Genomic DNA, 14863 nt, shown 5'->3' with positions numbered 1-14863 from the left:
AAAATTCAGAATATAAAAGAAATTCATATAAACAGATCGAACTCAGGGATTTAAAAGACTTCATAATATTCAAGTTATTTATGAAATATGCAGAATTTTTTGACTTCCCTCAATATTCTCACTTCGGGGAGTTAACGAAATTCAAAGGATTTCTGGATTAAGAGTATTACAGGAATTCAAGGCATTCCGAACATGCAAGTTTTTAGCGAATTCAGAGAAATCAAATATTACCAGATATTTCATAAATTGAGAATATTCGAGGAATAAAAGGAATTCACAATATTAAAAAAGAGTTTTATAAAATTCAGAGAATTTCGGGAATTTCTGAGTATTTAGAGAAATTGAGGAATATGAGAAATTTAAAGAATTCACGGAATTCAAGATATTCAAGGAATTCAGAGAATTTCAGGGATATTAGATTGTTAAAGTAATTCAATAAATTGATGAAAATGTAGGCATTGAAAGAATTCCGAGAAATAAGAAATATATGGGAACTTCAGGATTTCAGAATATTCAAGGACTTCATGGAACTCTACGAATTCAGAATAGTTTAGTTTTTAAATCTTTCAAAATTGTGTCGTTTGAGGAAAATTAAATTTTATATTGAAAAAAAAACTTAAAACGAATGATTAGCTAAATATTCAGTTTCAACCTGAAATGTCCACAATTGGTTGAATAAACGCTTTTTATTAAACATTTTGAAATTAAAACCTTAAAAAAAAAAGATTAAATCCCAATTCAAAGTCCTAGAAATTAAAGAACCAAATTAGGAGTACTTGAAATTGTACTTTATCATAAACTTAGACTTCCGGAATAAATTTTTTTTTTAATTTCTAGAAATGAATTACTTTAGCTACTTAGAAATGGTATATTTTTTAATTTAGGGCGTTTGATATTGAAATATTTATCATTTTAATAGCTAAAAAATGGTAGAGCATAAAATGTAAAGCGTTTTGTGTTTAGAGCAATGAAAATTTGGCAGATTCCCCGAATTTCTGATAAATTTTTTATTTCTTGCATTTTCTAAAATTTCAGATTTCTCTGAATTCCCTGAAATCCTTGAAAATTCTTAATTTTCTAAATTTTCTAAATATCCTGAATTTCTTTCTGTCTTCTGAAATCTTCGAATTTCCTGAATTTATAGAATTTCTTCAACTCTTTTAAATTCTTGGGAATTTTTAGCATTATTTTAAAATACTTAGAATTAATGGAGTTAACAGAATTCGGAAAATTCCACGAATTTAAGGAATTTTGAGAATTTAAATGAAACCAGATATATTTGAAAACGCAGAGGAATGAAGAAGATTTCAAGGAAATTAAAAGAGTTCGGAAGGAGTTGAAAAAGTTTAAAAACATTCCAAGCAATTCAAAGAAATGGAGAATCATTACAAGCTGAATATTTTTAAGGTACATTTCTTATTTACCAAGTCCTTTTCCAGATTAATCTGTAAAAAATTTGCCTGGAAAGAAAAACCATGTCTTTTAATTTTTTTTAAGTGATCAAACTGTACCATTTTTCAATTCGGATCATAGCAGTCTTATTTTATATTTGTAGGTATAGTTAATTGGCAATGCAATATTATTAGCTGAATATAGTTTTATTTATGGATATTTTGTGATATTATTGATTATTATATAAATCACGGCTTTCTTTTATCTAATGAAATTGGTTTTTTTAATTATCTTTAGAGCGCTAAAGGCAGGAGTGAGATGTCCGTTGTTAGTCCTTCTTCCGGATGTTCGATTCGAAAATGTTGAACTTGTGACGTTACTGGGTGCCCTGGAGGGCTTATATGTGGTAAGTGTTTGGCAATCTTCGCCAACTACGAATCTTGAATATAGATACTTGCTCCGTGTAAACTGTAACATACAACTTTGTAAGCCTAAGTCGCGCAACCCCAAGCTATAGTAAAGCACGAGAAAGGGTGAAAGGGGTGAAAATGTGCCTGTGGGGTAAAAGGGGACGGGTTTCGGTGTAGATGCTGAAAACGACTACCCCAGCCCAGACTAACGAATAGCTTGCGTTCCTGAATCCTGGTAGCTGCCGGCGACCTAATTAACGAAATACTCTAGGTCCTTGCATCGCCACCAGCCGTAGTCATTCCTTCTTTTGCTTGCTGGAGCAAGGGGGGGGGGGCAGAACCGAGGACACGAAATGCGAGGCATCGCTTTCCGAATACCGGAAGACGCCCTCGGAATTCCTCAACCGCGTAATCCGAACGCTTCCATGATATCCATCTTGAGCGCAAATAACCTTGCTCAAAAATATTCCTTAAACTGCAGACACTTCTGGCCTTGGATATGAATTTTGCGACTTACTCGCGAACTATTCTCGAATTCTTTTCGAAACTAAAGCTTCTGTGCGATTTCTGGAGTTACATTAGCAAACGTTTCGAAAAGATTTCATATCAATTTAGGACTTGTATTATGATGGTTGAAACGATTTAAGAAAGTCATTCAGTTAAAGTAATTAAGTTTAATCTGAAGTTTCTATCAAGTAAGTTCATGTGTGGCCATCTATGCTATGAACTCCAGGATTATAAAGTGTTGTAAATTAATTTGTGGCCACTTGCCAGCAATACACTAACCCATGTTTCGTTTGTACATTTTTGCGCCGACCATGGTAGTATGGCACGAAATTCGTTTAATTTAATCATTCTGCACAAGATCGACTTATTTTTCCTACTACATTCTCGTAAAGTTTGGCCTAAAAGAATACAACGTAACCTAGAAGAGAAAATTCTAATTTTGAATTTGTTATCCTATTTTTACGTAGGCTAAAGTTAAATTTTATTTCTCAATTGTATTTTAAAATCAAATAAGTGAAGTAAAGATTAAGTAATGAAAACTTCCACATACACTTTTGTGCGCTGCAATATTTTAGACTTACTTATTTTGTGATATAGGGAAAAATGGTCTAGTAAATTAAAGCGATGTCTCAAATAAACCGATGCAAATAAATTTTGTATCATTTTTTTAAATAGCAAAACAAAAATTTAAAGAAAACTCCATAGACTCAATATTTTCCGGAAAAATGGTTGCGAACCAACTTTAAACATTATTTTTCGATTCTGGCAAAGATTGAAGTTTATTGACCAAATTCATTTCAAATCAGGCTCTCAAGTCACGGAATAATTTGCTATTCAAATGTGTTGTTTTCTAAAGAAATACGGTGACACATATCCTACCGATTTCACGGAAGATTTTCGTTCCCAAAAATATGATTTTTTGCATTTTCTTTTCGGGTAAATACTAGAGAGATTGATCAGCCACCCAAGTATGTTCCATGATATTTTGCCCTATACCCACGTTTTAGATAGAAGAAAGAATTTTTTGTATAAAAAACGAAAATCTAAGTTTCTTGCCGAAACGACACAAAATACGAAAAATTCAAAAGAATCAAAAATTATTCTTTTACAAAAAATGTAGCAAAATGTCTGTTAACACTTTTATCTATCGCTCGTTATTTTTGAGATTTTTGAGAAAATATGTATAAAATCCTTCAAGCTTTTTTTCTCAAAAATACAATTTCATAATGTGATAAAATCCCAGAAATAGCTTAATTTAAGATTTTGAACAACGTGCTTTAGGAATAATAAAGTGAAATGAAAGAAATTTTGAGCATCCATAATTAAAAAATACCTACTTTAAAAGAAAATGTTTGATGTGAAAATTGTAAAAAATATTATTTTTGAGTGTTATACTAAAATACACTGTTCGAAATGTCTATATAGCGTTTTTTATATACATTTCTAGTACTCTGAATTACGAGAAACAAGGATAGTTTTTTATGATTCTGTTTAATCTTTACAAATTATTTTTAATCAAAAGTTGAGATTTCGGAGCAATCGAGGAATTGTTTCCTACGAAAGAAGAAAGGTCCATGTTTTTTTAAAGTAAACGATAATAATTTTAACAAATATTGTTTCTTCTTGCAAGGTAAAAAGTAAGATGAAAAACCATGTAAAATTTGATTTTTTGTAGAAAATTCATATTTAAAATTTTAGGTTTGAGTTTAATTGACAGCTTGGTACAGAAAAAGTGGCAAGTGGTTTTATTCAAGGTTTTTTTAAAATGAGTATTTTATCATTTTACTGTATATAAAAATTAGGCTTAGGAAGTGGAATATGGCTAGAAAAAGGCTTTAACAAAAGTTAAAAGGTTGTTAGTCAACTAAATAAAAAGGAGAAGGTGAAGACAAACACCGAGAGTCAGTTATCCGCTTTTGAATTAATAATCTTTGTATTACTATAATTAGATTGCTATTTGATATAAATCATTTTAACACAATATTAATTTGATTTTTTAAGAATTTTTTGCAAAGTACTAATTTTCGGCACAAATGTTGGTTATCTAGTTATGTGCTCCAACCATTTATCTCTAAAATATTAAACGGCCCTTAATATGAAATATTCAGTGCAATAATTGTTATTCGCCTTTAATCCTGTTTTTCCAAATGTTTTTCATAAGTACGGATTCAAACAAGTAATCAAAGGGATTCAGCGATTATTGAGACTCAATTTTGACTTTAAAATGTCTTTTAATATAAAACTTTCGTCCCCTTTCAGAACGAAGAGGGGCCTTTTTTTAAATTTTTCTCGTAACTATTAATTATTTTTATATTTTAGCCTCTTGAAATCCGAGAGATATCACCTGACCGGTGCTATAAAGCATGTGAGTTAGGTGTGTGGAGTCCAATCTGCAGTAAGAAGCTTCAGGGGATCGTGAAGCTCGCGGCTGCCTTAGAAAGCGGCAGATACGTCGCAAGGGACATCGGTAAGTCGTTTCCCTGAGGATAAGGAAAGAAAGTTCAATGTTCCGAAAAGTGGACAAGTTTCTCAGCACCTGAAATCGACGGATAACAGACTTCGGTAAAGTTTCCCCAACCCAGAGGATCCCGTATCTTGAATTTTCTGCTTTTCAAGAGGAAAAATTGCTTGAGGCCTCTTAAATCCTCTGCCACCTCAAAGTAAAATCTTTAATACTCCTTTCTTAATTGTTTGCACTACAACTACTTTTCAATATACTTTCTTTTCTTCTTTCTTTCTTTCTGAGCTCTCTCGTTCGTACCCACAAAATCCTCTGATCAATCTAAAACTCTCACGTAATTGTATCTGCGAATCGTCACGCCGGAATCACGACTTTCTCTCCTTTTCCAATATTAAAGAGATAAAAAGTAACCTCTTTTCAATTTAATTATAATTTAAGCTTTCTTTAAACATTTTTATCGCTGCTATAGGCAATTTCCCCCACCACATAGTGATACAAAAAAGTTTTTCCTGACAAATTAGTGTAGACTTTAAATTTTGATCCAATTTAAGCAATTTTGTTTTTAAAAGAGAGACAACTAAATTGTCAATAGATTTGTGAGGCCCGATTTAAAAACATTTGAAGTTACTTTTAACTCATATTTTTGAATTACTTATATTTATGAACAAAATTAGGAAATCAGTCGACACTTGTTATAAATGACATGCAGCAGGTTACAACATTTAAAAAGATTTGTTCATTTTTATAATTAAAATTTAATAAGTAAAAGTGCTACTTCAAGAATGAATTTTAAATTGCACTTAGCTCCGGATATAAGAACGGTTTCGGAAAAGGCTTACAGTGGCCTTGATCATGAATCGCGAAAATCCAAACGTAAACAGGCAGAGCCGCATGAATTATTTATGTTCAATTTGGACGCGTGGCGCAAACTGATGCAACTAACGCATCGCCTCTTTCGGCCTCTCTTTCGGCCCCGAGCTCCTCTCGTCGCGAAACTGCGACGGCCATCAATTCTAGGAATATCGTGAACCGGGGGTTCATATATCAGTAGTTGAGTGTACTTGGAAAAATGTCCACTTTTAATACTTTATCAAGCAATATTAATGGTTTATTTTATAAACAGTTTTATAAAAAAAACTTAACAACTTGCTTTATTTCCAAAAATGAGTGTAGTTTTTGTACGAAATCGACTGCCAAAGACTCAGAAAAGATATAATTTATCAGGAGACATTGATAAGCGAGAATGTTTTTTCTTTATTTAAATACGTTTTATTATTCAATGCCGATTTTCTTCAATTTCTAACCAGCAGATTTAGTTTTTTTACCTAAATCAATTTTTAATTACTACGAATTATCATTTCCTTATAGTGATTTATTAATGAACAGTAATTGTTTATTTTGGAATAATTTTATTAACAAATTCCCAACTTGACTTCTTGTCAACAAATGAATGTAGTTTTTTAAGAAATCACCCGCATTTGTTATTTATTTTAATGAATTCTTTTTAAAAAACGAAGCAAACAAGTACAGAGTAAAGAAAGCCACGGATTTTATTAGTAAAATTTGTTATAAATGAAACAATCGACGAAAATCTGTATTTGCTTATTAAACTTACTTTAGGCCATGTGACAAGTAGGTCACGTGACCAGATTCCTACCTTATCGTCACTTTTTTTATTTGCTAACTTATTTTCACACTAAGCGCCACATCGAGTTGATAATTTAGGATAATAAATCGAAATCACTCAGAAAGGTGGGTCTGGTCCTAAGTTTTATTAATTATGAAAAATGCAACAAAAAAATTATTTACAAAAAAAAAACTTTTTTCATAATTATAAAAATTTCGTACCAGACCCACCTTTCTTAGTGCTTCCGATTTATTATCCCTAATTCTCAACTCGACGTGGCGCTTCATGGAACATAAGATAGAAAATAAAAAAAATTGAAAAAGTGAAGAGTAGTCTTGTTGCAAATAAAATTGTGTATAGAATAAACAATCATTATAGTTGGCTAAGTATCATAAGGTAAAGAGTTTTGCAAGTCATTTAATATTTATCGCATTGTAAAAATGAAATCCGCCAATTGTAAATTGACGAAAATTTGTATTTGTTAATCAAATTTATTCGACCATTTAATAATTGTTATAAGACACTAAAAAATCGTGTTGTTAAGTAAAAAATAATACAAAAATAAATAATAAATGCTACATTCTCAAGCCAAACTTTTTTTGTCCTAATGTAAAATTGTACAGCGCGTCATTTTCGCCGACGGTGACCTAAAATTTCATCAGTGTAATTCTAAAATTGTAATTTTAAAGTAGATTTCAAATTTTATTCTGACTCAAAACGTTTCTTTAAGAAAATGATCTAGAGTTTATCCACTAGAGTAATTATCCCGAAAAAAAGTTTCTCAACATCGACGAGAAGCTGCTAAAATCAGGAAAGGTTGATTTTTAGTGCAGCATTTGCAATAAGTTCATTTATTGCAGCTCAAGAACTCGTTGAGGTTTCTTTGGAGTCTCTCTAAGAGTCTAGATATTCTTAGACATTTAAAGCCATAAAAATGATTGGAAATATTTGAAAAGCTGAAAATATCACAGGTTGAGAGGACCGTAATCCTTTGAATGGTCCCCATTGGCATTCTGGCGATTCGAGGAAGATCGCGTTTCGATTTGGAACCAGCAATTTTTCTTATTGCAGGTGGAGCTGATCCGGAGAGAATGGCAGCACCGAGGGTGGAAGAGTATATGATCGAGCTATTCGCCGGATCGAACGTTTCCGTTCAGGTGATCAGCGATCAAGATACCCTTCTGCAGGAATATCCCCTGTTCTCTTGCGTGAATCGAGCTGCATCTGTGGTACCACGACATGCTGGCAGAATCATCTTTTTAACTTATGAGCCACGAAACCCTACTTGCATCCTGGAAACTCTTCTACTGGTTGGAAAAGGCGTCACGTATGATACGGGCGGTGCTGATATCAAGTACGGAGGCAAGATGGCTGGAATGTCACGAGACAAATGCGGGGCAGCCGCCGCTGCAGGATTTATGCAAGTAAGTATTATAAACATGTAAAACCGCATCTTTCATTCTTTCCTCAATTGGGTATATACAGTAAGGCCAAGAATTCTTGCCAGTTATACTGGAACCGCGGTTATATCCTCTCCCTCTTATATCCTCTCGCGCTTATATCCCTGCATAACTCTTATCTATATCTGCTTGGCATCCACCACTTCGCAGTACCACGCATTGGTAGATCCCCTTCCAGGAGGATATAAGTGAATGTTTACCTTCTCGGACGGCGGATATAAATGCGGTCCTAGTATATATTTATGAGTGCAAGAGAGTGTAAGCAGTTAAAGATTTATTTTAACGAGTAGCAATAATATTTCTACCTTATTTTTGTTAACTATTTAATTTACACTTGTCTCCGTACTAGAAAAATGACTTTCAAAATATTTTTTATCTTGCAGTAGCGTGATAACAAGGTTTATTTGTTTAGACAATTGTTGTCCCCTTTAAATCTTGAGAAGTTACTATTTCTTGGAACTAATGAGACAGGTGATGAATTTTTAGAGCTATGTATATTCATTATGAAAGACATTTTTCAATAATTTAATTCATTAATAATCTCTCAAATGCGCCTTTCCATAGAAAATGTGAAGTATATTCTAGTTTTTTTGAATTCCTTAAAGTATGTCTCTTATTATTTGCTATTTTCTTACCTTAGAAAGTATACTCTAATTTTTTAACCAATAATCAATTTCTTAGACAATTTTTTGTTCATCATTGAGATAGTAATTTTTTTAGATATATTGTGTTGAGATGAAAAAATACTTAATGATAAGCGACATAGTGTAAGAGATTCGACAAAACTAAAATTTTGTCATGTTTTCCTATGAAAAGTAGTACGTTATATTGATTGCTTGAATAATCACAAACTCTTTTTCACAAAAAATATAACTCTTAATATTAAGTAACTATAATTAACTATTATTAATAAAATATTACTGTTCACATTTGTCATTTATGTCATAAATTCCAGAAAATATTAACTTTTCGCGATTTAAAGAAAAACAATTATACAAATATAAATTTGTTCAAACAATATAAAAATAAATTTAAAAAAAGTATTACTCTTAAAATTCATCGACTGTATTATGCATCCGGACAAATAATTACATTTTACGATGTACGGGGAAAAAAAATATTGTTTGAAAAAATAATACTGCTGCGAAATACTATGGGTGTATTCACTATGGGTGTATCTTAGGAGCACTTTGGTATCTCATAGGTATCAAATTTCGCTTTATCATAGGAGGAGCTTTCTCGTTAAGAAAAGAAAAAAAATCTGAAAGTAAGAGAGACCATCAAAAGGTCTAACAATGTATTCTGTTATAACGTACAACTTTTTAACTTATGGTTAACTTATTTAAATTAATATTCCAAATTAAGGGCGTTAGAAGTTGGACCTAATCTAAAAATTAAATGGTCTCATTTTATTCTATGAATATTAGAGTAACATCGTTTTTAGATAATTAGGGCCTATTCCTGTTCTGAATAAAATCTGTATTTGCAGTTAAAAATTGGTTAATTTCAATCGTTTTTATGAAAGTCTTTTTATTTTTACCCAAAAATAAAAAAATGTTTTGCGCAAAAACTATTGAAATTACCCAATCTCTTACTTTAAATACAAATTTGATTAAAAAAAGACATAAGCTTAAATTGTTTATAATTATTTCATAGTTAAAGTGTTTAAATTTAATAGTTATGAATTTAAAGTGCTTTCTATTGTATACAATTTAAAATTTGAGGGAAAAATATCAAATTCAAGACTTTTCGAAACCTTATGACAAACAATTTTCAGATTGATGTTTTCAAGTTATTTTGAAAGATTTTAAGAGATTTCATAGTATTAATAATTTTTTGATGTTATTGTCTTTCTTTTGAGTGTCCTTTGGGTTTCAATGTTGACAAAATGGTTTTCACCCAAAACTTATTCTTCTTGAAGTTTTCCTCAAGTGTGCTATTCGAGACCATTTAATTAGTATTTAATTTAAAGTCAGTATATCTTTTGACCATTCAGGTCTTTTAGTTCCATTCTTAAAATCTGTGTTTCCTTCTCTTTCGGTTTTGTCAAGTGGCTTTCTCGACTCGATTGTCTTCTGGTGTCGTGGGAAGTGACGAGTCGGATGACGTATTACTTCCGGTTGCGTCGGGATCGATCGTTTGGTGAACGATTGTGGTCGTAGCTTCCGGAGGTTACATCTGCTCTAATTTTCCAAAACAACCGAAACGATCTTTAACACCCAGGGCCCAAATTGACAAAGACAGAGCTATGCGCAAATGTATGGTTATGTACTTTGCTCCCTTTTTATAGGCATCCAATAACGAGTTTTTGCACCCTTCGTATTAAAAAATAGTATATGCACCATGGGAGCACTAAAACATTCGCACACTCGTACGATTTTGGGCCCTCGCATCGCTCGTGCCCAAAATTTGTACTTGCTGCGAATACTTAATTTTGATCCCTTGGTGCATATGCTCCTATTTTGTTATAAGGCTAAATGTGATCGACTTGAACTTCTAGAGAACCCAAAGTATTTTTAAAAATTCAAGAGATTTCAAGATATTTCTAATGATTTCGAGGGAGTTCAAGATATTTTAAGTGATTTTTAAACAAGCTTAGAAATTTAAGATGATTTATAGCGATTCCCAAATATTTAAGAAGATTTTATTGGGACTCTAAGCTTTCCAAGTAATTTCAACAGGTTTAACAAATTATGAGAAATAATGTCAAATGATTTAAACAAAATTAATGGGATTTCACGGGCTTTCGACATTTTTCAGTTGATAATGACGTATTAAATGTTCTTATAGGTTTTGTTGCAGGTACTATAGAATCTATTTCATTTACATTCGACTAATTACACCCTTTTCAGTGCAACATTACTAAGTACTTAAAATGTGGAAACATTTATTAATCGCGGACATATCACTCGTGTTTTTTGGCCAGTATATTAAAAAGGAAGGAGTTAACAGTTTACCTTTTTTTTTTGCCTAGGTCGTAAACTTGTTACAACCACCGACGATAAAGGTCGTCGCGGCATTGTGCGTCGTGAGGAACAGCGTCGGCGAAAATTGCTATGTTTCAGACGAAGTGATTACTGCCAAGTCAGGTGTGAGAGTTCGAATCGGAAATACTGACGCTGAAGGCCGCATGGCAATGGCCGATGCACTTTTTCACATTAAAGAAATGGCACTCTGTTCAGTAAATCCACACATCTTTACCATCGCTACACTTACTGGCCATGCAGTTCTTTCAGCGGGTACAGGATACTCCGTAAGTATTTTTAACAGAAAAAGTGGGGCTTCAGTAATATTGCGGTTCAAGCAAAAATTAATAGCCTTCGAAACTGAGAATCTAATAGAACTTTTTTCTAGGCTTCCTTTTTAGTTCGTTGATACCCAATAGATGTCAAAACAAAGAAAAAAGATTAACACCATAAAAGTATCACGGCATAACTATTCAAGTGCCATTTTTTAAAACACATTTTATTGGCAAAATGTTTTGAATTATTATGTTAATTAGGATCAATTATTTTTTAATTGTGGAGTTACACGGTGTTAAAAACAGTCGATTTCTGTTGATCTAAATCTAAAAAAAAATTAATTTAAACAAATTTTGCTTATTGAGATCTCTAAAGCTTCAGTAAATCTCAACTGCACTTTCTTTTTTTAGTAATTCGACTTTTAAGAAGGTTCTTTCTAATTTAAAATTAAACTTTTTCTTCAGAAAAAAACTTTCCCTTTCCGCTCCGCTGGGAATCGAAACACAGAACTTCTGCTTTACTGTCAGGTGCTTTTGCATTAAGGTATTGGAGAGATCAGAATAAGAACCTTAATTCAAGCAAATAACACATAGTTTTAGCTAGGTGTTAATGGCGCAAGTATAATTAATTTAATTAAATCTGTTATATCATCAGCGAATGGTAATTTACCGACAGTAGATAACCCTCCAAAAAAATGGAGGAAGAAAACCCCCAATATCGATCAAGTTAAGAATCTTCAATAACAGAAAATGCTTAGCGTCTTAATCAGACTAGATGGAAAATATTATTTTCAAATTTAAAATTTATGTTTTTTTGAAAAAAAAAATCAATTTCTCACTTCCGCGTCACTGGGAACCGAACCATAGAACTTCTGATTCTCAGTCAGGTGCTTTTTCATTAAGGTATTACAGAGATCAGAATAAGAACCTTAATTCAAGAATTTAATGCTAATTTCTAGCTAGGTATTAATGGTGCAAAAAATTATTTTAAATGAATCTATTATTTTCTGTTATTGAAAATTCCTAACTTGATCGATATTGTGGATTTTCTGCCTCCATGGGTTTTGGAGGGTTATCTACTGTCGGTAAAGCACCATTCGCTGATGATATAACAGATTCATTTTAAAAGGTTCTTTCTCTTCTGAATAATCTGTTCTGATGGAATTGCATGCTTTTGCCGTGACGCGACACCCCTCAGTTTTAACTTTTTTTTAAGATTCTCATCCTATAATGGGCGGGTATTAGTTTGATGTAAAATTGCACTTTTCGTTTTTCATCAAATCTTCACGTTTAGAGACCTCCTGAGCCAGAAAAAACGATTTTTACCAAGGTGCCTGTATGTATGTCTGTCTGTACGTATGTATGTCTGTTTGTATGTAAACTCAACCCCTCGCGTCAATTTGGTATAATATTGGTATCCGAAAAACATTGAAAAATCATCGGAAAATCAAATTAACAACAAATTTAGATTCAGCACCTTTTATACGTAAGATGAATAAGCCTTGCTAATAGTGGACGAAGAAATACAAAAGAAAAGTACTATTTTTCACAAGCGTCGGAAAAAACTTTTGACCTCGAAAAAACTTTTTATGCCGTAACATTTTTCATTTAATGCAGAATGCCACGAAACTCGTCAAATAAATATATAGGGCATTAGAGTTAATAACGCGTCCTACAATATATAGAATCCTGCAATCAATATTGCTCGCTGCATAAATCATTGTATCTGAAAGTGTTAGTGACAGATTCGATTATTATTCACAATTTTCTTTATTTGTTTGCAAGAATATCCTGTAATTTAATGATCAATTTTTTAGAATTTTTATACAATCCCTTTTACGATAGTACAGCGGTATGTGCTTTGCATTTCTAACTACGTATGACCCGTTTTTTCTCACTTTATTTTGCATGTTCTTTCGTCCTCTTCGGCATTGTATGTTCTTGCATTTACCGTTCCTATTTTTCCGACATACCGCACTTACTTAATAACTCACTTCTCTATCTTTTTTAGATAATTACGAAAAGGCTTTTCTTCTTTGATCATGATGAGAAGCCTTTCTTTGACCAATCTAGCCACTTTCTCCTTCTGAGTATACATTTTCAGAGCCATTGTAATGTAAAAGTGTAGAAAAACGCTCGCAGTTAAAAAAGCCCTCTTGAGAAAGTCATGGTGCACAAAATTCGTGTTTAAAAGAAGGAAAAGCTTTTAAAAATATTTTGAAATCGTTTTCGTGAAATTTGAAATACTAAACTTCAGACAATGAGGATATATGCGGGTCTAGAAACTGCTGATCTTTCAGAGTATTTGCTCTTTCTCTAAAACTGTCTGCATGAATTTGCCAGTTCAGCACCATAGGAAGTGATATGAACTTTTATTGTTACTAGTAATCGTATCCTTATATTCTTCCATTACTTTTAACATTCTCATCAGACAATGTATTAGATTTGTGTAAAATTTCACCCCCTCCCCCCTCTAGTTTTTGTCAAATGTCTACGTTATGAAACTCCCTGAATTCGAAAAACAGATTTTTACGAATGTGTTTGTCTGTATGTCTGTCAGTCTGTGAGCACGATAACTTTTAAAAATATTATTTGATTACATTGGCCTTTGGTACACTCTTTTAGTGTCCTAAACTAAAGGTCAAGTTCGTCAGCCAATCATTTTGGATCTCTACAGTAGATTAATAGAAAAAGCACCCGATCGGCAATCGGAAGTTCTGTGGTTCAATTCCCAGTGCAGCAAAGAAGATCTTTTTCAGAAAAAATGTAATTAAAAAAATTTTAATTCAAAGCTCCATCTAGTCTGAAAATACATTAAGAATTTCTGTTATTCTCTGATGATAGGAAAAATTCCTTAATAGATCTTTTTTTGTGAATTTAAAAAATGATTTCAAGGATAAACGACTTTTAAGATTTATTTTACGTAGTTGTACGCAATACTAAAGTTCCGCTTTGTCCACTTGGCTTATGCAAACGGCAATCTAATTTAATGCAGGTGGTCATGGATAATGCAGTTGCAAGACAGGTCAGCAACGGACAGAAGCTCCAAGCTTCTGGTGAAGCCATGGGAGATCCCTTCGAAGTCTCTCGTTTACGCAGGGAGGATTTCAAATTTCATGAAGGTCGCGCTGAGGGTGACGATGTTATTCAAGGAGTCAGCAAATCAAGTTCCCAATTGGAAAGAGGACACCAGGGTCCAGCAGCTTTTCTCATTATTGCATCTGGTCTCGACAAGGTAGTGAAATTTAGAAAAATATTATAATTTTTAATGCTATATCTATAATAATCGTGAAAATCATTCATTCACTTTGTCCACATTGAAGCTCCTATTTTTCCGCTCACGTATAACACGCTTATGTTTCTTGAATTTTTTCTATAGTCCATTTTGACATTTTTTTAAATTCTGTTTCCTTTTAAGATTTTTTTAATACAAAATTCTCATTTAAAATTAGATGCAGTATTGTGAATCTTCCTTAAAAAAGGAACTAATTATAGCTACAGTTCTAAGAGTACAGTTCTCAGAGTACAGTTATAAGAGTTCTAAAAAAGTCATGCAAGTTTGTATCATTTTCTATGATATACATTAAATATTCATGTGCGTTTAATTGCAAATATTCAAACTTAAAGATTTTTAAAACGCAAATTGTTAAAATTTAAGAATTTACAATTATTATTATTATTATTACACCATTAAGCCATTTCCCTTTCGGGGTAGGCGTGACTCACTCGGCAGGGGAAAGGAGTAGTGTGTGGATGGGATAGAGA

At 32.4% G+C, this 14863-nt stretch overlaps 1 protein-coding gene across 3 annotated transcripts in view; it reads left to right on the top strand.

Moving 5' to 3' along the window:
• The window catches only part of LOC117167932 (putative aminopeptidase W07G4.4), a 75753-nt gene that overhangs the window by 43684 nt on the left and 17206 nt on the right, over nt 1–14863 (top strand). For all 3 annotated transcript variants that reach the window (XM_033353180.1, XM_033353181.1, XM_033353182.1), the window contains exons 4-8: nt 1690–1798; nt 4629–4776; nt 7469–7821; nt 10832–11110; nt 14094–14333. In XM_033353180.1, coding sequence (XP_033209071.1) covers nt 1690–1798; nt 4629–4776; nt 7469–7821; nt 10832–11110; nt 14094–14333 — 1129 coding nt within the window. The remainder of the gene's footprint in view (nt 1–1689; nt 1799–4628; nt 4777–7468; nt 7822–10831; nt 11111–14093; nt 14334–14863) is intronic.

The sequence above is a fragment of the Belonocnema kinseyi genome, chromosome 2 (genome assembly GCF_010883055.1).
Source record: "Belonocnema kinseyi isolate 2016_QV_RU_SX_M_011 chromosome 2, B_treatae_v1, whole genome shotgun sequence".
NCBI lineage: Eukaryota > Metazoa > Arthropoda > Insecta > Hymenoptera > Cynipidae > Belonocnema > Belonocnema kinseyi.
The sequence above is the reverse complement of the archived record's forward strand: the minus strand, read 5'-3'. Positions and strand labels throughout refer to the sequence as shown.